The 22468-nt window shown below is 47.7% G+C and overlaps 2 protein-coding genes across 11 annotated transcripts in view; one reads left to right on the plus strand and one right to left on the minus strand.

Annotated features, from left to right (window-relative positions):
• The window catches only part of MEF2A (myocyte enhancer factor 2A), an 82652-nt gene extending 73614 nt beyond the window's left edge, over positions 1–9038 (plus strand). For all 8 annotated transcript variants that reach the window (XM_039557417.1, XM_039557411.1, XM_039557410.1 and 5 more), the window contains 3 exons: positions 857–983; positions 4752–4878; positions 5311–9038. In XM_039557417.1, the coding sequence (XP_039413351.1) occupies positions 857–983; positions 4752–4878; positions 5311–5647 (591 nt within the window). In that variant the 3' untranslated portion in view covers positions 5648–9038. The remainder of the gene's footprint in view (positions 1–856; positions 984–4751; positions 4879–5310) is intronic.
• On the minus strand, positions 7504–16956 carry LYSMD4 (LysM domain containing 4). 3 transcript variants are annotated; one of them, XM_039557419.1, is made up of 3 exons: positions 16894–16956; positions 15208–15498; positions 7504–11739 (listed from the first exon to the last, which is right to left on the minus strand). In XM_039557419.1, exons 2-3 carry the CDS (start codon positions 15478–15480, stop codon positions 11182–11184), a joined length of 831 nt encoding a protein of 276 aa, XP_039413353.1. In that variant the 5' UTR covers positions 15481–15498; positions 16894–16956; the 3' UTR covers positions 7504–11181. The 3 variants fall into 3 exon arrangements, with proteins under 3 accessions (XP_039413353.1, XP_039413354.1, XP_019136346.1); XM_039557420.1 differs by having other exon boundaries at positions 16869–16895; XM_019280801.2 differs by lacking the exon at positions 16894–16956 and adding an exon at positions 16223–16655.
• Positions 16957–22468: the final 5512 nt, after the last annotated feature.

Consider the following 22468-nt stretch of genomic DNA (forward strand, 5'->3'; position numbering starts at 1 on the left):
CTGTGGCAGGAGCTTTGCTGTCTGGTGCTGTTCACCACAGTGTTCAATTAATTTTCTATCCAGCAAATTTGGTTAGAGGTTATTTTGAGTGATATGTTTGCTGCAGATGTTCATTCCAGTATATGGGAAAGAAAGACTGTTACTAAAAAGCCAACTTGTGCCCACAGATTATCTGAGACAATCTAGTTTAGCTATTTTCCCTGTCAGAAAAGCACAGTTGCTCTTTGTGAACTCCAGTGTCATTTGCTTGGAAACATATCTGCATTATAACAAGTACTCTCTCAGTTTCTCAGGAACCATGGGAACAGCAAGATTATTTTATCACTGAAGTCTTATCAACACAAATTTAGAAGATCTCTGTGTTCCTTTCAGGACAGGTGTAGTCAGCACAGTGTCAAAACTGGCAGCTGAAATTTGGAAAATTGGATAAACAACTGTGAAGTGGGAGAATCTCTTCTAGTGGAACTGCACCTCACCATCTGCATTAAAACCTCTTTAAAAATAAGACTAAAACTCTTAAAATCACTTAAGAACTTCTGAGAATTGTTGTGTGTATCCCTAAGAAACTGCATTTATTTTTGTGTGTCCTACAACTCTAACACAGTTGAAATCTGCATGCTTGGGAAGTGGCCCAGTGAGCCCTCAATTAATTTTTCATTTCAGTTTGCCAAGATCGTTTTGGTTGTCTTAAAATATTTTAGCTTGTTTAGAAAACCAATCCTGACAAAAAGGATGTGTTCCTAACTCAAAGACACAGCAAAGCAGCACATTTGAATGCAATGCCCTGTTATCCTAGCACTGCATTTTTCATTGTTCTCTGTGGTCTCACAAGGTTTGTTATTTCCATCCCTTGCAGAATACCCAAAGGATAAGCAGTTCTCAGTCCACGCAGCCCCTGGCCACCCCTGTGGTGTCGGTGACGACTCCGAGCCTGCCCCCGCAGGGACTCGTGTACTCGGCCATGCCCACTGCCTACAACACTGGTAAGCCCTGCTGGGGTCAGGGGCTGGGACTTGGACCCACGTGAGTCAGAAGTCCAGGAAATCTGCATTTCTGTGACACCTGGCTTTATTTTCCTCTTCAGTTCAAATGAGTTCCTACTCATCAAAACTGAGCCTGTAGCTACTTGCTCTTGTGAGTGCCTCACGTTTAGGCAGTAGCTGATCCTTTGGTAGTTCTGTTCTTCAGATACTTTGATTGTCTGCAGGACCTTAAAACTACTTTTTATCCAAGCTGGGTGTGATGGAATGCATTTGGTAATGTAAGAGTGATGAGTGGTTTGCTGGATGGGAAAGTAGTTCGTGAAGGTCAAGTAATAAGTGATGGAACATGAGGCAATGGCAGCCTCACATTGCACAAGGGGAGGTATAGGTTGGATATTGAGGAAAATTTCTTCACCAAAAGGGTTGTCTGACATCCACCAGGGCAGTGGTGGGATTCCAGCCCCCCAAAGACGGTATTTTATACATTTTCTCTACTCTTAGCTTTCAAAGTTTTCACTGCAGTTTTTAGTTTAGCCAGCCAAGCACCTCACATTCTCTTGTATCTTTTTATGTTAATGAGCTCATTAGCTGGCAGTGCCCTGAGCCCCTTTCTGTGTCCCAGGCAGTGCCACAGCCAGGAAGGTGCAGGGAGAGGAACTGTGCACCCATGAGCTGTGGGGGCTGTACTGGGACCCTGCACTCCTCACACCCATCAGCCAGGGGCTGTATTTGCCCTGCAGCAGCAGCAGCACACAGCTGCCCTGAGGGGCTCAATTCTGAAGCAGGGAGTGCAGAAGTTGGGCTGCAGGAGCAGTGTCATGGGCAGAGCAGTAACTTGCTGTGGGTGATCAGCTGAAGTGTGTTAGGTGGACATGCAGACCTTGGTTTGACTCTTGCCCCAGAGATGGTTCAGCTCTTGTGTTCAATGGCTGTTCAAAGCAAACTGTTCTGGTCCCTGCTCAGAAGAGCCACGCTGAGTTTCACCTGATACATCCCTTCTGTCCAGTTGGATGCTGTTTCAGAAGCAGTGCTGGGTGCATCCCTCACCCAGAATAACCTGTAAGCTGGTGGCTGAAACATCCAAAAGCTGAGAGGGGCTGCAGTGGGAATCTCAGGAAGCAGCAAAGGCAATGGGGACTGGTGTCCTACGCAATGGACAAATGCTGATATCACTGGGGTGTGATTTTAAACTCCAGCCCATTTCCTTTGATAATGCAAATAATTTGTGCAAAGCTTTTAGCCTTTAGTGGTTTTCGCACACTTAAGAAGTGTTTCTATTAGATTGAACCTTTCAGGAGATTTGCAGAAAGAAATTTGATGTTGAAACTGAATTGTCGCCTGGGGATTCTCAGGGTAGTCACTACTTACAGCACAATTTCAGTTTTGCAGTTCAAGGACTAAGATAAAATTTAAATACCTGAATTGTTTTTCTGGATTGATAGGGGTTGTTTTCTTCAGAGCTGGAAGGGATAGCTGCAGCTCTTGGGTCCTTAATTAAAACGTTGGATATCAGTTTTCCGCAAATATCCTATTTTATATAATCTGTTTTGGTATTCTGCAGATTGCTGGAGGAAGGGCCAGAATCAACTGAGTTACTGGTTCTAAAACAGTCCAGGCATTTAAAAAAATACTAAAACTCCCAGCAATCAGTTAATCAGTAATTGACACCTGAGCAGAGCACACCAAGCCATAAAAAAATTCCTGGCTTCAGGTCAGTTATTTTGCAGAGGCACAAACTTCCCAGTGCTGCTTGTGGGGGTCACTGCAGTGAGAGTTTTTGTGGTGCAGAAGATGCTCTTGTGTGTACGACTTCATCTCCTATCAGGTCACTCGTGCAGCAGGGGTAGCCTCCTGTCACTGCCAGCAGGTATGTGATTATTTAGGGAATTAATAGTGCAGCTAATTGTGTAGTGACATACGTACTCCTCAGAGAAATACCTCCTCAAAGCCCTGTGACCACACAGAATGTGTCTGAAGTGTCAGAAGTTAACTGTCCATGGTCATAAAAGCTGTAATTGCAATGGAAAAAAATTATGTGGGAACTGAATTCCTATGAGTGTTTCCTTCAGGTCTGCTCTGACAAATCCCATCCGCCCAGCACTTCCATCCCCAGTGCTCACACGGGCCACACTTGGCAGTTGTTGGAAGCCTGGCTGCTTTGAAGGCTCAGTGCATGTCTGGGTCACTGGAGGGGCTGCAGAGTTTTTAGTTTTTCTTCATTTTTTAGATTCAGTTTTAGTCTTGCGAAAGGGGCTTTTTGGGTCAGTCATCTTGGGACAAGCCTTTCTGAAGCTGTGCAGAAATATGCGTGAGGGGTTTCAGAGTTTCAGCAGAAGTGTCAACTGAGAAGAAATGAAACAAAAAGGCAGCCTAAGAAGCTTCATCTGCTGGAAGCAGCTGGGACTCCTGAGGTCTTCAGGAAGGTTCTGGCAGGGATGTGTGTGAGTCTCTGACAGCACAGGGTCCTGCTGGCCCTGGATTCTCCTCCCAAGATGAGCTATTTTAGGGAGATCCAGAATTTATACACAGCAGACAGGTCAGGGGATGGGAGGGGGAGATTGTTCAAGAAAGGCTCATCGCAGGAGAGAGAGAGAGAGATTGTAATGGTGGTGGCATTTTAGGACAATACTATTAAAAAAACTCCTATGTCCCCAAACACAAATCAAAGCCAAACCCAGCTTAAGTGGAATGTTTGGTTCCTCTCCTGGCAGTACAGAGTGAGTTTGGCTGCTCACATTTTGTCCCATTCTCAAGAGACAAAAATTATTTTAAGGGAGCTTTATTACAAAACAATTAAAAGCAGAGAAGAGTTTGACTTTGTCTTCAAACCTGAAAGAAAACAAGAGTGATAATGATCGAGTGAAAACACCTTCAGTTCTGTGAATGAAGTGAGAAGTGAGGGAGCCCTGCAGCAGCCAGAGCCACCGGCCGGCTGCTGCTCTGGGGTCGGAATAGATTGAGTTCTCCGGGCTCCATTTAAGTTGTATTTCTAAAGTATGGTGTTCTCTTGCTCCACATAAAGGGGTTTCTTTGGTTTATGTGATACAGAGATGACAGTTTAATCAGACATTGAGGAGCGATATTGTGGGGAAGGGGGGGATGGGATGTGGTACAGTGGGACTGCACTGACGGGTCACTGAGGGGTTTGGGTACCCAGCCCCTGCCCTGCCTTTTCAGAGTCCCTGTGACTGCCTGGGCAGCCAGTGCTGTTCATGACTTGGGTCTGGATGGAGGTTGTAGGACCAGGAGCTCTGTGGCATCGTGAGCAACCCAAATGGTACCTGTGTCTTGTCTGAGGAGCTGCCACCTCCCACCTGGGACTGAACCACAGCCCAGGTGTCTGCAGTGAATTCAGGCCAAGATCCACCCTGACTCATATGGATTCTTCCCTTTTTGTTTCATTTTGAAATGTCCGTGTAGGCAAACCTCTTCAAAAATTCCAAGTCTTGCTGCAAGGTGCACACCTCTGTATATACACAATGCATTAATGTGTTGTACCTGTGGGTTTGGAAGAAGCTCCAAGACAGCAATGTGGAGGAACTGAAAGCAGAATGCAAAAAAGAATTTCATTTGGAGGCATCTGTACTGTTAAGCTCCCTGTGAGGCTGGCAGGATTGCTCCCAGAGTTTTCACGTTTGGATTCCTTTGGATCAGCTGCCTTTGTTCTGGGCAGAAAGCCTTTGTATTTGCATTTATTTATATATGTATGTTATATATATAAACCCCCCTATACATTACTTCATTGTTTGTTTGTTTTTCCCCTCTTAGATTACTCCTTGACTAGCGCAGACCTGTCTGCCCTGCAGGGGTTTAACTCCCCAGGAATGCTGTCCTTGGGGCAGGTGTCTGCCTGGCAGCAGCACCACCTCGGTCCCGCGGCCCTCAGCTCTCTTGTGTAAGTACCCGGGGTGCCGGTGCAGGGCAGCACTGGGGGAGCTTCTGCCTCTTCTGCTGGATCAGCTGCACCAGGGGAATACTGAGCACATTTTAACCTCTTGTCTGTGCTGCAAAGCATTTGTGTGTCAGGGTGTTTGTCCCTGCAGTCACCTCCAGCTAATGAGCCGTGTCCCTGCAGGCTCAGCTTCTCACCAAGGAGGCACCTGTGTGATGACTGAAATGTTTGGCAGTAGGAAATCCTTGTTTGTTCTGAACTTCTGTAAATGCAGCTCGGACCTTTAATTAATGCTTTTTTCTCCTTTGCTCTTCCCAGTAAGGTGCATTGATTAATGTGCTGAGCCCCAAGGCCTCACCGTCACAAACACATGAATTGTCACTTGGTTTTCTCTTTTTGTTTCCTTATTTGCGCCTTTCTGTTTTCTTTCCCCAGCACTGGCAGCCAGCTATCTCAGGGTTCCAATCTCTCCATTAACACCAACCAAAACATCAACATCAAATCCGAACCGATCTCCCCTCCCCGGGACCGTGTCACCCCCTCCGGGTTCCCGCCGCAGCAGCCGCAGCCGCCACCGCCGCCGTCGCGCCAGGAGCTGGGGCGCTCCCCGGTCGACAGCCTGAGCAGCTCCAGCAGCTCCTACGATGGCAGCGACCGCGAGGATCCCCGCAGTGATTTCCACTCCCCCGTCGTGCTGGGGCGGCCGCCCAACACAGAAGATCGGGAGAGTCCCTCGGTAAAACGAATGAGGATGGACACGTGGGTGACATAAACCCACAGTGTCGCCCTTTCAGTTTTGTGTTCTCAAAATGAACTGTCCTGACATATCTAAATTTATAAATAAGGACATGAATAAGTATATTTATATGTATATACATACATGCATATATATATCTTCACATGCATATATATGTGCTAGTGTGTGTAGCATACACCAATCATCAGGCACTTACGACAAACTCTTGTATAGCTGCAGATGTCCCTTGGTAAAACGTAACAGAACAATCCAGTAGGTTTGATCTCTAGTCTGGCACTTACCTGGACTCGTGTGCAACCCCAGCCCAGCCCCATGGCAGAGCGGTGTCCCCGCAGTGTCTCCTCCTCCTCCACACCCACCCGAGCGAGGGCTCGCCTGTAGTACCGTCCCTGTGTGTAGTCAGCTCTATGGTTACTCGTAGTTAAGAAATAATTGCTTTGTAGCAGCAGAGCAGTAGAAAAGCAGGAAGAAGAAAGCAATACTGTACATAAACTGACCTTTCTATTACCCAACCTGGCATGGGTCTCTATTGCAGAGGGTGCATGGAGAAGGGCTGATGCTATAAGAAATAAAAAAAAAAAAACAAAAACCCTGTTTTGCACGTGCAAAAAAAAAAAAAAATAGTGTATTGGGTCAAAGAAGTGATTTTTTTAATGAGTGAAAGAGAGACATAGAGAACTCGCATGAAATATTCAGAAAATATTAGCCTAGAAAATAGAACGTTAACAAAATAAAATTAATATATTAAGTTATAATTGGAATATGTTTGACAAATTTGTTTTTACGTTCATACCTTTGAAAAATATAGAAACGGATTTTAGCTCATGTATATTTTATATTAAAGAAAACAATACCCTAATGAATTGAAGACTATATATAAAGTTATATACAGTACTTTTGAACACATTCTGCTATGAATTATTTATATAAGCCAAAGCTGTATGTTGTAGCTTTTTTGTAGAGTATAGTTTTATCTTATTTTGACTTTCTAGTTTTTGCTTTCAAAGATGAAAAGGAAAAACTTGCAGGCGGAACCTTGGGGGAAAAATAAGCCATGAACACTTATATGTAAATTTAAATTTGAGCCAAACTCTTTGTGTATATAGCATCCTAAATATATTATCACCTTTGGTGTAAGTACCTATGTATTGTACGGTCACCAGATTAAAAAGTATATTTTTGTGGATTGACGCCAACTTGAAACAAGGCGAGGTCCTTATTAAGTAGAGTATTCACTGTTTAATATTTACTATTTTGTTAAATATACTGTACTTTCTTTGGATTTTAATTATTATTAATATTATTATCCAGATTTTTCAGAGGGTGTATAAAGGGGTTGGCCCCCTCACTGGTGGTGAATGTGTGCCGTTCAATTGTAATCTCTGTGCTGTATGGTTAAGCTTCATTATACATTTTATATATATGTATATAAATAGCAAAGTGGCAAAAAAAAAATCCGGTGTTAAGTTCATCCTGCATAAATATAAAAAAATCTGTTACAACACATTTTAAGGCATCATTTTAAAGCTGCCTCTTCCAAGGAGGAAAAAAAAACCAGTGGAAAAACTTGACCTAATTTCTCATGATAGGGAAATGACACATATCAGAGGAGCGCAAAAGGTTTTGTGAGTTGGCAAGTGGTTTGGGAAAAATTTGCTGCTTCCAAGAAAGAGGGAGGAATGCAGAGCCCCCTTGTGCCGTGAGACAGGGCCGGGCGCAGGTTTGGTGTTGGATGCGGGGCTGTGATCCCGCAGGTGCTCCCGGTCGCCTCCAGGCTGGCAGTGCTAGTTCTGGGTGGAAGCTGCAGTCCTGTGGGATTGCCCAAACTCTTCAGAGTTAGCCCTGATATTTATTATGTTTTTGCTTGGGCCTTTTTTTTTCTTTTTTTTTTTTTTGCAGTTAAGAAAATCCCTTGATGCTGTAAGGGAGGGGTGAGAAGGGCGGTGCAGCGTGGCCGGCTGCCCTGTGTGGTACCTGCGGCCTCCAGCCCTGTCCCCTGTTGTCCTGACAACGTCAAAACCCGCAGGGGCTCCAGTCCCAGCCCTTCCCGTGGAACTGCTTCCTACTGCCGTGGGTTCATCCTGGCTAGCAGGAGCATGGAGGCAGACGGGACACGTTCCAGTGGCTGCTGTGTTCCCCAGTGACCGAATTCACTTGCTGCTCCCTGGAACCTTTTGCTGCTCTGACTAGTGATGTGAGTTCCATGATTTATGCACCTGTATGAACTTTGCTGTACATCCGAGTGGGAGTTCTGCATTCACATTTACTGTCTATTTTCTTGTGTGCCTTATCAGATGGCTTTGCTGACTGTATCTCAATAGTCTTTATTTCTATGCAGGTTTTTAAACAGTACTTAAACTACTGTTTTCTTAAAGACAAAGCTACACAAGGGTTAGAGTTTGTATTGAAACTGCACCAATGAATTAAAAAAAAAATTAATAGAAAGAATCAGTTCTAAAGAGCTGGGCCAGGGAGCGGCCCTGTGCTGCCCTAGCCCCAGCAGAAACGTCCTTCCACAGCCCTCCGCTCTCGGGAGCACCTCCTGCCACCGAGGACATGGGAATCCTGGTTTTTAATAACTAGTAACTCACTTTGAAACATACTTTTTTAGAAATTGTAAAAATGTTTTATAAAAAAAAAATGACATAGCACAGATATTTCAACAGGTTTAAAAAAAAAAAAAAACTTTTTAAAATTATCTCTGCTGACTGAAGTGCAAGTGGATCCAATCCTGGGCTGAACCCAGTCAGGTCTGAATGATTTAAGATTTTTATCTCTGTTGTGACAAATCACCTCCATCCTCGAGCTCTCACGATAGTTTTGAGAATGCCACGGTGTCAGGGACTCATCAGAGAGAACTGCTTTAGCCTTGCCTTCCCTCCAAGGACACTAATGCATCAGAAACTTGCGAGTTACTGTGCGCACAAGAAATACATAGTAAATAAGGAACAAAACAACTCCTAACAATTGATCCTGGGCAGAAGTTAAATCCGAATGTGAACGAAAGACTTAACCAATGTAAACATTTAAATCTTAGTAGAACCTTTCTTCACTTTGCTGTGCAAGAGAACACTGCTTTGCTATATTTAAAATGGCTTTTTTAAAAGAGATTTATGTATTTGGTAAATGTTTGTAGTCAACAGTTCACAAGAAGCTGTTCACGGTTTAATGCTGATAAGCCGTTTGGCGGCACAAGCTGGACTTTGTTGCCATCCTTGAGACGAATCTTTTAAGAAAAAAAATAAGTTAATCTCAATTTTTTTCCCTGAATGTGTTGTTTTTTCTTCAATATACAATAAATATTCTAGTGAACTTTTTATCAAATGGTTAAGAAAATGCTAGAGGTTGTTGTAAAATATTTGTATCCTGCATTCACTAAAGTAAAGATACTGGCTTTTACTGTGTACTCCGGCCTCTCTCGTGTTTGCAGAGCACGTGGTCCTGTCTGGCGCGTCCTTGCCCCCTCCAGGTGTCCAATTCAGGTGCGAGGTGTTGGTTTGAAACTGCAGCCATGAGCATTTTCATCAACAGGAATTCACACACGCTTGTTACTACACTCAAGGACTGATGCTTGCTAAGAACCTTTTTTACAAAACACTTAAAGAGAACTGGCAGATAAACCAGGGTCCATTCAGAGTGGAGAGCCCAAGGCCAGTCCCACCTCTCCAGCCCCAGTTCCTCTCCTGCTTCTCAATGCAGGGGCTGAGGTAAGGCTGCAAGGGACCCCACTTTCTAAGGCAGGTGATAGCAAAAAACGCACAAGCTGTGCCCCTTGCGCTTTTATTTCATGTGGCTTTATTTAAAAATGTAAGAATCCCCCCCTCCCCAGAACCAAGAGATACAGCTCTTCATAGAAGAAAAATACAAGTTTTTGTTCACTGTAAGATACTTTAGAGTGCTCATTTACAAAATTAGGTTCCCACTTTTGAGAACTGCCGGAAACATAGGTTCTCATTGTAACAGCACATGGTTCTGCTTGTGTGGTGTGGGGCTCCTCACCTTGCTGGAGAAGCTTCAGTCCTCCCCATCCAGGCAGACACTGCCAGGCTGCTCTTCCTCAGGCCAGGCTGAGGTTACACCTGTACAACAGGTGCTTGTACCACAGCCTCTCTCCAGCCCCTGCTCTGCCCCAGCAGGCCTCGGGCTGCCGGGGAAGCCCTGGGGGCCTGCTGGCAGCTGGGAAGCTCCAAATGGGACGGGGCTGAGGTGGGGAGGACAGTGCTTCCTGCACCTGCCCACCAGCTCTGCCCTCACCCTCAGCAACAATGGCAGCTGCTCACGCAAAATCCCTTAGTGTCTGGTATAGGAAAGCCTTCACCTCTGCCCACAGGTCTGGAATTTGCTGAATCAAACTTCTGAGGCAAATTCTTCACTTTAGCGAAGCTCCCAAGGGCTGCCTTGCTGCTCCCTTGCAGCAGGTAGTGTTTGCTGACTGGCCCTGAAGAGCACAGCCCTCGGACTGACCGACGTCTCCACTGCCCTGCGAAGCTTTTTAATGCACACTGTCAGTTCACAGAAACCTGTCACAATCAGCAGCTGCACAGTCCTCTCCTATAAAGGCTTCATCCTTCCTTCTTCTTGGACTTCAGTCCTGGACCTTGCAACCTGCACCCAGCTCAGCACTTCACTCCTGCCCAGACTGCACACAAGGAAGTAATTCCATGACCAAGCCCGGGTGTCTGAGAAGCACCACTGTAGACTATTATTAGTTTTTTTAGCAAATAATACTGACTAGACCTTCTGCCAGCAAATGAACCCTTGAGAAGTGCATGTGACTCCTCTCTCCTGCTCTCCTGTCCTCTTCCAACACCCTCTGCCCACCTGGGGCCATGCAGGGCTGAGCAAAACCCTGAACAGTGCAGATCCTGCACTGGGACCTCCAGATCGCAAGAGCCATCTCTGAAGGGTTTCACTGTGGGGAAGAGGTCTGGGCTCACCCTTCCCAGGGGTGGGCCTGACACATCCTAATGGAACACAGCTCAAAGGTTTGCTCAGGGGGATGACAAGGTGGGGTGCTGGCAGTGTCCTTGTGCCCTGGCACACCCAGCTTAGAGCCCCAGAAGGCATCATTAAGTTCAAGCAGGCCAAAACCACCATGGTCTGCAAGAGACAAAAATGACACTTCTGAGAAAAAGTGTCCCCCCCCTCTTCCATTCCAGCAAAAAGTGTTTCCTTAAAATGTGAACAACCCCCAACTTTCCAACCACATTAATACTGCGCACCCTAGCTCAGCAGCAAAGGAGTTGCTTCTAGACACATCATTAAGAAATAGCTGAAGCAACCACAATGAGTAAATTGCTACAAACCACTTTCCCCTAAACAGAGTTCCCAACTCTTAAGCCACCTCGATGATGATTTCTGTAAGCAACAAAACATCCTTATTTTTCCATCAAAAATCACATCACCTCATTTTCAGTCAAATTCAGGATTACATCATCAGCTACTTATAAAAATAATCTGTATTGTTGTATCCCCTTGGAAGCACTTGAGTCAGTCATAAGCACATGGGCATCACTGCTGGAGAGGCTGGAGTGGGCTGCCCCTTCCCCTTAGGATTTTTTTCCTACAACTGAGCCTTGTGGTAATTTCCCTTCCAATCCAGTTGTTGAAACATTTGAAGTTATGTTAAAGGTGCGGGCCACCAGGCCTTGCGTTTTAAAATAGATGATATAAAATACTGGCAGGACAATTCCTATCAGGAGCATAATAAAAACGGCGTTCCACCACTGGATTCCACAGTCTGCACCGTTACCAGTCTCCCGCTTCCCTGCCTCGGGCAGGGGCCTTTCCAGCGCCTCCACGCCGTACTCCGCATTCAGCTGCGCGTTCAGCTGCACCTCCACCTGCACGGCGTCCTGGATGCTCTGGTCAATGCCCCTGAAGTACTCGCTGAGGCACCGGCCGCCAGCGGAGCCGCCCGCGCCTGGGTCGGGCTCTGGCAGCTCCACGCGTGTCAGGCCGGGCTGGGCGGGCTCCGCTGGGGGCAGCCGCAGCGCCCCGGTGCTCTCCGTGAGCAGCCCGTATGGCCGCACCGGGATCTTGATGGACTTCAGTGCGTACAGGTCCTGCTCCCGGATGAAGTTGTTGACACGTTTGATATCCGCAACCTACGGCATCCAGAAAGGACACAGACAGTGACTGCAGCACAACCCCGGAGTGAGGCAGGAAGCAGCTATAAACCAGTGTGCACGGAGCTGTCATGGAATAAAAGCAGGCCCAGGATTCAAGTGGTTAGGTGTTCTGCAGAGATTCCCCAGCTGTGCCAGGGTGCTTTAGGTCCTGCTGGATAGAGTCAGTCCCCTGCTAAACCAGTCTACCACCTCCTCTAGTGCTCTTGTACCTGCTGTGTTTTGCTCCATACTGCTTTTCCTTCCTTTTGCTTTCTTTTCCCTTCTCTCACTTAGTTAAGGCAAGAAAAATCTTTGTAACAGATCCTTTTTAAAACAGTTTTCATACCTTACACATGAGTGCTTAAGGTGAGAGCACAACACCAGTGTGAGCAGGCAAAACTCCCCTCCTGCTCAGGAAATGATTTCGGAGTGATCAGAGCTCCACTTTGGGAGCAAACCAGTTCTGAAAACAAGGGCAGAGCCTGGAGAGCAGGGGAGCATCTGCCACACAGGCAAGAGCATCCTCTGCTCAAGCAGCACCTCTCTTCTGCAGGACCAGCAGCTCATTCCTCCTGAGCTGCTCAGTGCTCCTGCTGAACAACAATCACCTCTGTGCTCCTGTCACCACCTTTGTTGGTTCTTGTGTAGGGTTCCTGTCTGTGAGCTGTATCCCCACCCAGAGCAGGAAGAGCAAAGAAGAACAAGCCACATGTGCAGCATCACACACAGAGACAGGCAGTACCAATGCAAAGACAAAGGCAAGGCAGTGTCCTTTATTTAACATTAAATAAGAGAAGATGCTTAATACAGTGGCCACTCACAGCCACCCAGTAAGTACAGCAACTCCTCAGTTGCACTAAACCCTCTGTCAAAGAAAAGGAACAGGATGTCAGTGCGTGCCAGGAGCTCTCCACAGCAGCCAAGGAGATACGAAAAGAACCTTGAGGAAAAGGCTGGAGGACACAAAACAGCAAGAGCCAAACCAAAGAGAAAGGCAACACAAACAGGTAAACCACCTCCCATACATCACACCAAAGAGACACACTACAAGGGACTGTGCTTTGCTCTTTCAGAAATTACAGCAGGACCTGCATTCACTACACACTCACACACTTGAGGCTGCCAAGGAAACTGGAGAGCTAAAACAAAAAACCCACTTTACTTCCTAAGCACTCTGCTCAAAGGTAGAGATGAGATGGATGCCTGAATCTCATGTTTACTCTGCAAAGCTTGAGAACTCTGAAAATGGCACATTTAATCCAGGACCTGATCTGAGGACCCTGAGGCAAAAGGAATCCTCAGCCACTAGTTCAGGCTCCTCACAGCCAGCCCCAGCGTAACCTCCGGACTTAAACCCTGCAAAATCTCTTAGTTATGAAATAACAATCTCACCCAGAGCCTCCTAACTGAGGTGCTGCTTCAATTTCTGGATTTGTTCCAATGAAAACAAATTACTGGGACAGTAAATATCCCCTGTGGTGTCTGCAATCAAATACTGCAGTGTGGTGCTAAGGCTCTACAAACAGAAAGTGGAGCAGCACTCAGACAGAAACAACGAACAACGAAGCATGCGAGAGATTGGGCTGCACAAGCATTTAGGCTTATTTTCTCTAATCATTTTTTTTGGCTGCAGTGAGCTCCTCTTGTCCCAGCTAAGAACAATGCCAAAAGCAAGCCAGGACTATAAATGGTCAAGAGTAAAAATAAAAATTTTGAAGTGCTTTGCATCCCTGCCAAGTTATCTGTGGCACATGCACAGAGCTATTTGTTGCACTGTCTTAATACCCCCTCCTCAAGCAGATTCTGAAACCAATGTCAAGTTCTCATTGATTTCAAGAAGTTCATCCTGGATTTTTACACACATTTGCCTATATATCTGTGGTTACAGTTCCTCTTACTGCTGTCCTGGTGACCTTTCAGGAGCTGTTTAATTGTGCAAATAAAACAAAACACATGAAAACTGTCATGCCAGTCCTTAAAAAGACAAATACACAAATCTCCTACAATAAGGATTTCTGTACTTGTTCAATTTAACTGGAACAAGTCAGAAGTGCCCTTTCTGGAAGAGAGGGAGGCAGCAGGACAGTTCTTTTCCTGTGGGAGGAGAACACTAACTACGTGGTCCCTTCCATCAGCTTGCTCTTCCCTTGGGCAGGGCCAGCAGCCTTCAGAGGGGCTGAAAGGTTCCAGGAGCGGGACAGCAGAGAAGCAGCCATGGCAGGGACAGGACTGGGCCCTCTGAGTGACAGTGCAGAGGCACAGCAGGACTTTTCAAACCACAGTCCAAAGAACTGTCCAGAATCTCCATCCTCTGAATTCATCCAACTGCTGCTGAGAGCACCACACAGCCACAGCTCCAAACCCAACCAAAGCTCAGCTCTGCCTTCTCAGGCTCTCCTGGGGCCAATCAAGGCCTATTCAAGTCCTACCAGACTCGCTTCTCCGCACGCATCAGGCTCATCAGCAGAACCTGCAAGGGTGCCTTTTTTGTTTTGTTTTTGTTTCTAAGGGCATGGGAGGGGAGGAATTGCTGCAATCCCTCTAAGGCCTCTTGCCTCAGCTGCACCGCACAGCTGCTGTGTGGTTAAGCAAGACAGACTGCAATTGCATTGCAGCAGTGAAGCCAGAGCCATATCATTATCCCCACTGCAGTCACTGGCCAATTGTTTGCATCATGGAACTCTGAAATCACAGTCCAGCTTGCAGAAAAAGGAGGCTCTAAAAATACAGCTCAAACTGCTAAACAACAGACGGCTTCTAATGTTCAGACCAGGTAATTAAACTTTTCATCAGTTTTGCTCTGCTTTGGAACAAAGAAAATGTGTTGTGTAGTGGGTTCCAACTCAGAGAAATCTCACTGTGCACACACCCTTCCTCCTGCCCACAGGCACCTGAACTGTGCACGCTTTGGGATGACAGCAGACAACCAAAACCCACACACACACCCCACCTGGATTCTGGGACTGAACTTTGGCACCTTTCCACAGCCAACCCTGTCAGACTCAGACCTTCCTTGCAAAATGTAAGCTGATACGTTTCAAAAAATAAACAAAAAACCTCACCCATAACGGCGGTGTTTCTTTGTACTGCTAAATTTGCTTTAAAAACTCCAATGTTCCTTGAGAGCAGAGCCCTGACCCTAATTTCTACACTCAGCTTCCTAATGTTTGCCCTCACTGAAATAACTTAGTACAACCTGCACTTAGTCACTGAAATTAAACAGGAAAGTAGGTCAGGCAGGGTATGAGGCTGACAACATCTTCCTAGGCTGTTGGCTGAACAACTCTTTTTTGTGTTTGTTTGGGGATTTTTTTGCCTTTATCCAGTTTTACCCAGACACTGATCATTCATAAAACAGAGAAGGCCAACACTTTCCAGTGTCAAAACTACCAGACCACAGGACTGGAAACCGCTGCACATGAAACCCCTCTGATGTGATTAGCCCCAAGCAGAGGCAGCCCTTACCTTACAGCCGTACTGCAGGGCCAGCTTGTTGAGGTTATCCCCCTCGGTGATCTCCCGCTCCAGAAGCACCACGTCCCCCAGCCTGTCCCGGGCAGCGCTGCCCCGCTGCTGCTCCTTGCCCCTGGGCCGCAATTCCATCACGTTGAGCTCCTCCTCTGAGGACTCATCTGAGTCAGATCGGCCATTGGGAAACACATACACCTGCCTGCCCGGGAAGTTGTGGACAGTGACAGGAGCCTGGAAGGATCTTGTTCGGCTCTCATTCAGCCTCATCTTTTACACCAGTAGCACCTGTAACAAAACCCAGACATTTTTAGTTTCCTCAATACCAGGGTTCAGTTCTTAGCATGAAAGATTCAGAGAATGCACAAAAAGTTGGCAGGTGTGAACACACAGACACAAAGGTTTCTTGTACCCAGGGCAAATCCAGAAGTGCCACTCTTAACAGCAGTATTAGAAAAGTTATGTACTCAAACTTCAGCAATCAGTAATCTTTTTCCAAGCTGGTTTTTTTTTTTGTTTTGTCTACCCGTGGACAAACCACCTTATAAGACTATGCTGCTACACATTTTAAATGCTACATTCTATAATTTCATTAAAAATAACACAGTCACTTAAGCGAACTGTCTTTAATTATGGTCAAAACATACAGCAGGTCTACCAAGAGACATTAAAAACTGAGCAAAGTTACCCTTTTCATAAGTCCTTAGTTCTCTACAGTTTAAGAATCCACATTTTAAGTTCTTGGAAGTGAACTTTTTTTTCAATAAGCACAGCTCAAGCTTCACTTAAGTTCAACCTGAATAACAAGGCTTCATTTTGCTGCATGAAGACTACAACTTGCCTGAGCACTTTAATTATTGCTCAGCCTACAGCTGTAAGGGTTTTTTTTGTTGTTGTTGTTGGTTTTTTTTCTTCAATCCTCAGCTCCACAAACAATTTGTTGTCACGGTCAGGCATAGGTAAGAAAACCCCACACTGTTACGGAACCTTGACCTTAACGCTCTCCATCTACCTCTAAGGGATTTTTCAGGTGAAACCACTACGATTTAATGGCATTTCCTTGGCTCCGGGCACGGCACCCACAGCTGCGGGCTGGGCTCAGCTGTGCCGGGGGAGTTCAACATCCAGGACCAGGGTGGACGCTGCTGTGGGACACGCCGGCCGCCCCCGACACAGCTCCCTCCTTAGGGAGTGCCGAACTCTTCCCCAAGCTCCTCTGGGGACCCCGACCCCGTCAGCACTTCAGGAGGATCCCGACACCCTCAAAGGACCCCAATCTCCTCAGCATTTCAGGAGGGTCCCGCTCCCCTCAGGGCGCCCCGCTCCCCGTGGCACCTCGGGGTCCCGATCCCCTCAGTTCCCGCTCCCCTCAGACGGTCTCGCTGCCCTCAGGGCTTCAGGTGACCCCAAATCCCTCAGCACTTGAGAAGGGTCCCGATCCCCTCAGAGTGTCCCGCTCCCCCCTAGGGCTCCGCTCCCCTCAGCGTTTCATGAGACCCCGCTCCCCCCAGGACGTCCCGGTCCCGGTCCCGGTCCCGGTCCCGGTCCCGGTCCCGGTCCCGGTCCCGGTTCCCGCCCCTCTCCCCGCGCCCGGTCCCGGTCCCGGTCCCGGTCCCGGTCCCGGTTCCCGCCCCTCTCCCCGCGCCCCCCTCACGGACCCGCCGCCATCGGCCCCGCACCGACCTGGCCACGGTCTCGCCCAGCGCCCCTCCCATTGGCTGGCGGCGCCGGGGGCGGGACTTCAGCGCCAGCCGGCCAATGGGAGCCGGGGAAGGGCGGCAGGGCGGAAGGGGCTGAGCGGCGGGGGCGGGACGGGCGGCGGGGGAGGGGCCTCGATTAAAGGGCCCGCGCCCCCGTCCCGGCCGGGCGGGGACCAGGTGACGCACCTGAACGGCGGGTGATGTCACACTCCTGAACAGAGGTCATGTCACACACCTGTACAGTGGGACACGCCACACACTTGCATAGCCCCGGGTGAGGTGTCACTGCCCTGGGACACGTCACACACCGGTACAAGGGGTCATGTCACACACCTGCACAGCCCTGTGTTACAGTAACATTTCAGGTACTACACTGTCAATATGTAATATATATCAATATTACAATATGTCAATTTTACATTATGTCAATATTGCCTCCACTCGGTGGTGCCTGCGGAGCAGCCAGCAGAGCTGACCAGCTGTGCTCCACACTGCCATGTTTGCCTTGGCCCATCCTGACTCATGGCTTATGTTTAAAAAACAAGCTCAGGATACACTGTTAGCAAGTTCCACATTCGAAGCTTTTCTGGGGTGCAGGGACAGGAGAAATAATGCCCTCCTTGCCAGCTGTCAGAATCAGCCAGGCACTCCTTTGGGTGCCCACGGGGTGAAGACACTCTGGATGGACAGCCTGGCGTTCGGCTGCTGGCTGCTCTGTGCCCTAAAGGTGATGGACAAACCTGCTGTTAAGTTAAATTAAAGCTGAGTGTAGTCACTGCCATCCCTTTGCCTCACCCTGTGCAACCCCAGTGCTGGAGGCAAGAGGGGAGGGTATTTCCTCTCCAGCTCAGGCTACCACTGGATTAGATACAACATCAGCTGATAAACGTGACCCACTAAGAGGAAGGAAGGCTCCACATGCATCAACAATTTCTTTAAGCAACAGCTGCTCTTCACAGCTCTTACCTGCCCATACACCTTTGTGGGACTGAGGGATTTCAGCAGGGATGGAAGGGTGGTAGGAGAGTGGCCAGGCAGGACTGCGGCTGAGCCAGGACCCCATTTCCCAGCAGGTCACAGGATTTCCTTCCCTCCATCCCTGGGCCAGGTTATCCCAGGAGCAGATGACTTTGGGGCTCAGGCAGCTTAGGTAGTTTTCTGACCCAACAGACAACAGATTTAGTGAGCTGGAGAGGGCTCTACAAGCATGGGCAGTAAATGAAAGGTGCCAAAATACCTTTCCTGAGCCACTTACAGCCTCTCTGTGACTACTGAGGTTCAAAGGTTACAAGCAATAATCACGTTTTGTAAAACAGATCCAGGTTAATCTGCTCAAACCTGGAAAATAAACTACTGAGGAAATGCTGGAAACGTGGGGGAATCAACCAGGCTTTGCTGACACGGCTCACTCTGGGCTGGATTACTTGTACTCGATAGTGTTTAACAAGAAGTAACTGTTTTGTAGGAGTGCTGATGTTGGATCTGGGTCAATTGCATGGATGATGTCATCATTCCAAATAATTGGAATATTTTTGTAGTTAGCAGATAGACTGTGAGAGCTGCAAAGCCCCAAACAATCAGAGCTTGTTTGAGAGCTCAATGGTTCAGTCATTACCTACATTCAGCCAACACAAGGGTCATTCGTGCCCTGAATTTCAGGAAGACATCCTCCTGCCCTGACAGATCAATGCAGAGGGCAACAGAGTTGAGAGTCTGCTCATTTTCACTCAATCCAAAGAGCAGTGTGTCCATGGTGCTGGGTACCAGCTGGAATTCACATCCATGCCAGCTGCTTCCCAGAGTTAATCCCTGTGATAAACAATCAAAACTTTCATGAAGGTCTTGGCTGGGGCTTTCCAAATAATCTAGAACAGGGCTCCTCTCTTGTGTCCCTGCAATTCCTGGGAGCTCTTGCTCAGACCCAGAATTGCAATTTTCCTCATCACTTGGGATTTGTCCCTCTTTTTTCAGGCTCACTTCAGAAGTGTGAGAAGCGTCAGACACATATTCCCTGTGTCATTCTTTGCTTCTCTTTCAGCTGCATTCTAAGCTGTGCAATAAAATCTCTTGTTTGGATTTCCGATCACCCAGTGACAGGCTACTCTCCACCCTTGGGAAACGAATAACTTCACATGTGAGTGGCAGAAAGCAGCTCCTACCCCTCGTGCCTGGGTGTTCAACGACCTCACCTGAGTGGAGATGGGGCATTTCACACATCCCTGCACACTTTGTCACCAGTGCCATCTGCTGCTCAGGCTGCAGCTGCTCAGGCTGCCATCTGAAAGTCCCCAACTGCTCAGGAGGAGCAGGAATAACAATTACCATTCATAGATCACCAGGGCCATCATTACTGGTGACCTGATCCACAATTTGGGATTAATAAAAGCAAGGCGGAGTGAAATCAGCCACCTGTTTCCTACACCACATGGGACATTAACAATACAAATGTAGAATGTGCAGTCAATAAAAGATGAGGGAGGGGATTCTCACAGGCTGTGAACTCCCATCCTGACACCATGTACAGCACAGATTCAAGAAAAACTTCTTGAGCATCTCCTTAATATCGACCAATCGTTCCTGTTTAGTTTAACAGATATATGGGAAAGGCTCCTACACAGCACTGGGAGGCAATACGAATCTGCTGGTATTTCTGAATTAAACGTCTAAAAAGAGAAAAAGATGAGTATTCCTTTCTACCTTCATATCATTCTTTCCTAGTGGGAGACTGGGAAGGTAGCTGGAGCAAACCCCACCCATACTCTGGACATGGCATTATAGAAATTATGATGCCTCTATTGCAAATAATGAATAAAAGCTGGGCTTTGCTTTGGCTTTAGATTAATGCAGCCCAACCAATTTCAGTGGAGTTACCCCTGTGTTAAGTCAGAAGCATGAGCCAAATACAACAAAATAAACCTCTCCCTGGTACCTGGAGTGACTCAGCTTATGCGGGTACTGCACATACATTTGATTGAATTATACATACAGCCATAATTTTAAGAGGTTGATACAGTAAGCACCCAACACAGGGGAGAAAACCTCAGCTAAATTAAATTAATTATAGGTGTATATACTTAATACAGTTAATTGAGCTATGGAGGTTACTCAGAGTGCATGTTTGGTAGCGTCAGGTTACACCTTGTCTCTTTCAAGGGTTTCTCCTCTTGGAGCTTGTGTAGCTCAGCAGGTTCTAGACTTTGCCATGGAGCACAAATCCCATTGTTACCTGCCCTGGGAGGGACTCGGGCTGCAGGTCAGCACTCTCAGGAGGGAGCTGATGGTTCAGGTGGTCACATCTGGAAAGGAGCACAGAGCCCATGTGACAGCAGCACTGAGAGCAGGCTGAGAGCCAGCTGCACACCTTCCCTGCAGGGACACAGGCTGAATACAGCCTTCACCCACTGCAGTGTGACCCCAGCCCACCCTGCCAGGTGACAGACACTGTGGCCTGTGTCCCTCCAAGAGAAGAGGAATTTGTCACCCTGAAGTCAGGGTGTGAGGAGCTGGGTACCCTGTACCTCTGGGGTCTCCCAGGGCAGGAGCACAGCTCCTGCCTCCACCCTTGTACGCTTCCTCTCCTGCCTGTAACAGAGCACGTGTGACAATAAAAGCCCAGCTTCATCATTCATCTCAGACATCAAATTACTCCCACCTACGGGGACTACATTTGCAACTCCCTCACGTACGCTGTGACTCAGGAGTGGGACTTTTATCTTGAGAAGCAGAATGCAGATCTCAACAGCACTGCTGTCTCCTGGAGGAGATAACGTGTCTCTGCTCAGAGCCCTCGTTCTGGGCTTGCCTTCTATCACACAGCTCCATTTGGCAGGGGCTGCCTGGCGTGTGTGATAGCAGGCCCTAAATTACTTCAGAAAAACAGAGACTTATTCTTTCTATAAAAACAAATGACTAATTAAAAGTGGTTTTAATTTTGTAGTTCATATTTTCTTGGGATTGTCCCAGACTCTGGAGTCCATGCTCCACACCCTGTCCTTCTGGAGGAATTTGGCGAGGCAAAGCACTGTGAGAGATTTGTTCCCCTTCCTCTCCCTTACTCTTAAAATCCCTCCCCCCACTTCTCCCTTCCTGCAACTGGTAAACTGTGAAGAACGGGAATGTTCCTGGGAAGAAACCCAGGCAGAATTGCGTTCAGAACAAGTCAAAGATTTCTTGCATAGCTGAAGCATGTGTTTGCAATCCCCAATTGCCGGAGCATGTAAGCCCTGCCAGCGAGTGCTGTTCCCTTCAGATGTGCTCAGAGAGCTCTAGGCAGTGTCCAGGGCAGCCTGGGGACAATCTGAGCTGAGGAATTGCTCCATGGCCCATCTGTTCATGGTGCCAGGCCAAAAAGGTTCTCAGTGAAAGGATGGCAAAGAGTCATCCCTATCATTCCAAGGAGCTGTGCTAGGGATGGTCAGAAATGGTGGTCTGGGACCTCCCCGAGCCACAAACTGGTTCCATGAGAGAGCTTGGCTGCTACTACCAACCTGTCAGCCCAGGCTTCAGGCAGCTTTTGGTATTGATGCCCTCCAGAATACTTAGCATGTGCTACCCCAGTAAAGGACAAAACCACAAGATCCCTAATTGTAACTGCTGGGAAGCAGTAGAGAGCCAGCAACTACAGCCTGTTCTCCCTTCAGCTTGAGAGGTGCCACTGATCCAGAGAGAAAATTACTCTTCCAAAGAGTGCTGTTCAGTGGTTCAAAACTGGAACCTGACAGGGCCAGGAAGGATGCGAATTGGGGGCTGGGACACTGGTTGGAAAAAGCAGCTTCATTGTATTTGTGAGGAAGCTTTTGTCCTTGGCACTACATGGAGCACGGGATATTACAGGAGCATAGAGTGAGCCCTTGCTCAAGCTGGTGCTGATACTGGGGAAAAGCATCACTTGTCTTTCCAATGACCTTATTGTGTGAGCTGAGCCTGCCAAGAGCTGTCTCTCGCTCTGTGCTCCTCGTGGCCTGAGCCAAGACTCCTGAATGCTCTGTGCCATATTTGATATCACTCGGCATCACTGGCAGGCTCCCAGGGCTCACACATGTCCTGGGTGGGACCAGGACACCTCTGTGCTTTGCTGCCTCCAGCTCGTCTCACTTCCAAACAGGTCCAATTGGATTTTGCAATTTTTTGAGTATAAGGAACACCCTGAGCTTGAGGGAGGAACAGAAGGAACAGAAGAGTCTTCCAAAGCAAGATCCTTGACCTCCGTAGCTGCGTAGCTGTGCTGGCTCCTCTTCATGCTTCCCGACAGGGCTCCCAGGTCTTTACTAGTCTGTGGCAACAATAATGAACAAGTAACACGTGGGGGCAGTAGAAGGCTTTGCTTCCCTGTCTGGGAGTCTGTGGTTGGAGCATCCTTGCAAGGGTCCTGAAGAACTGAGGTGCTCCCAGTTTTGAGGACCACTGTGGTGGGCACAAGCTGCTGCTGCTGCTCAGACTCTGGGATAAGGATGTTGTAGGACAGAGGGCCTTTGTGGCCTCCTGGGACAGGATGTCAACACTGAATCCTGGGATTTTGTCACTGCTTCTGGTCCTGCCCCAGTTCCTGCAGGCCCAGC

The sequence above is a fragment of the Corvus cornix genome, chromosome 10 (genome assembly GCF_000738735.6).
Source record: "Corvus cornix cornix isolate S_Up_H32 chromosome 10, ASM73873v5, whole genome shotgun sequence".
In the NCBI taxonomy this organism is placed as follows: domain Eukaryota; kingdom Metazoa; phylum Chordata; class Aves; order Passeriformes; family Corvidae; genus Corvus; species Corvus cornix.

What these genes read in the sequence shown, in the direction of transcription:
- LYSMD4 (XM_039557419.1), bottom strand. Translation starts at nt 15,480, where the DNA reads ATGAGGCTGAATGAGAGCCGAACAAGATCCTTCCAGGCTCCTGTCACT. An exon ending in CCCTGCAGTACGGCTGTAAG is followed by an intron (nt 11,740 to 15,207) that starts GTAAGGGCTGCC and finishes TGGATGCCGTAG; the next exon opens with GTTGCGGATATCAAACGTGT.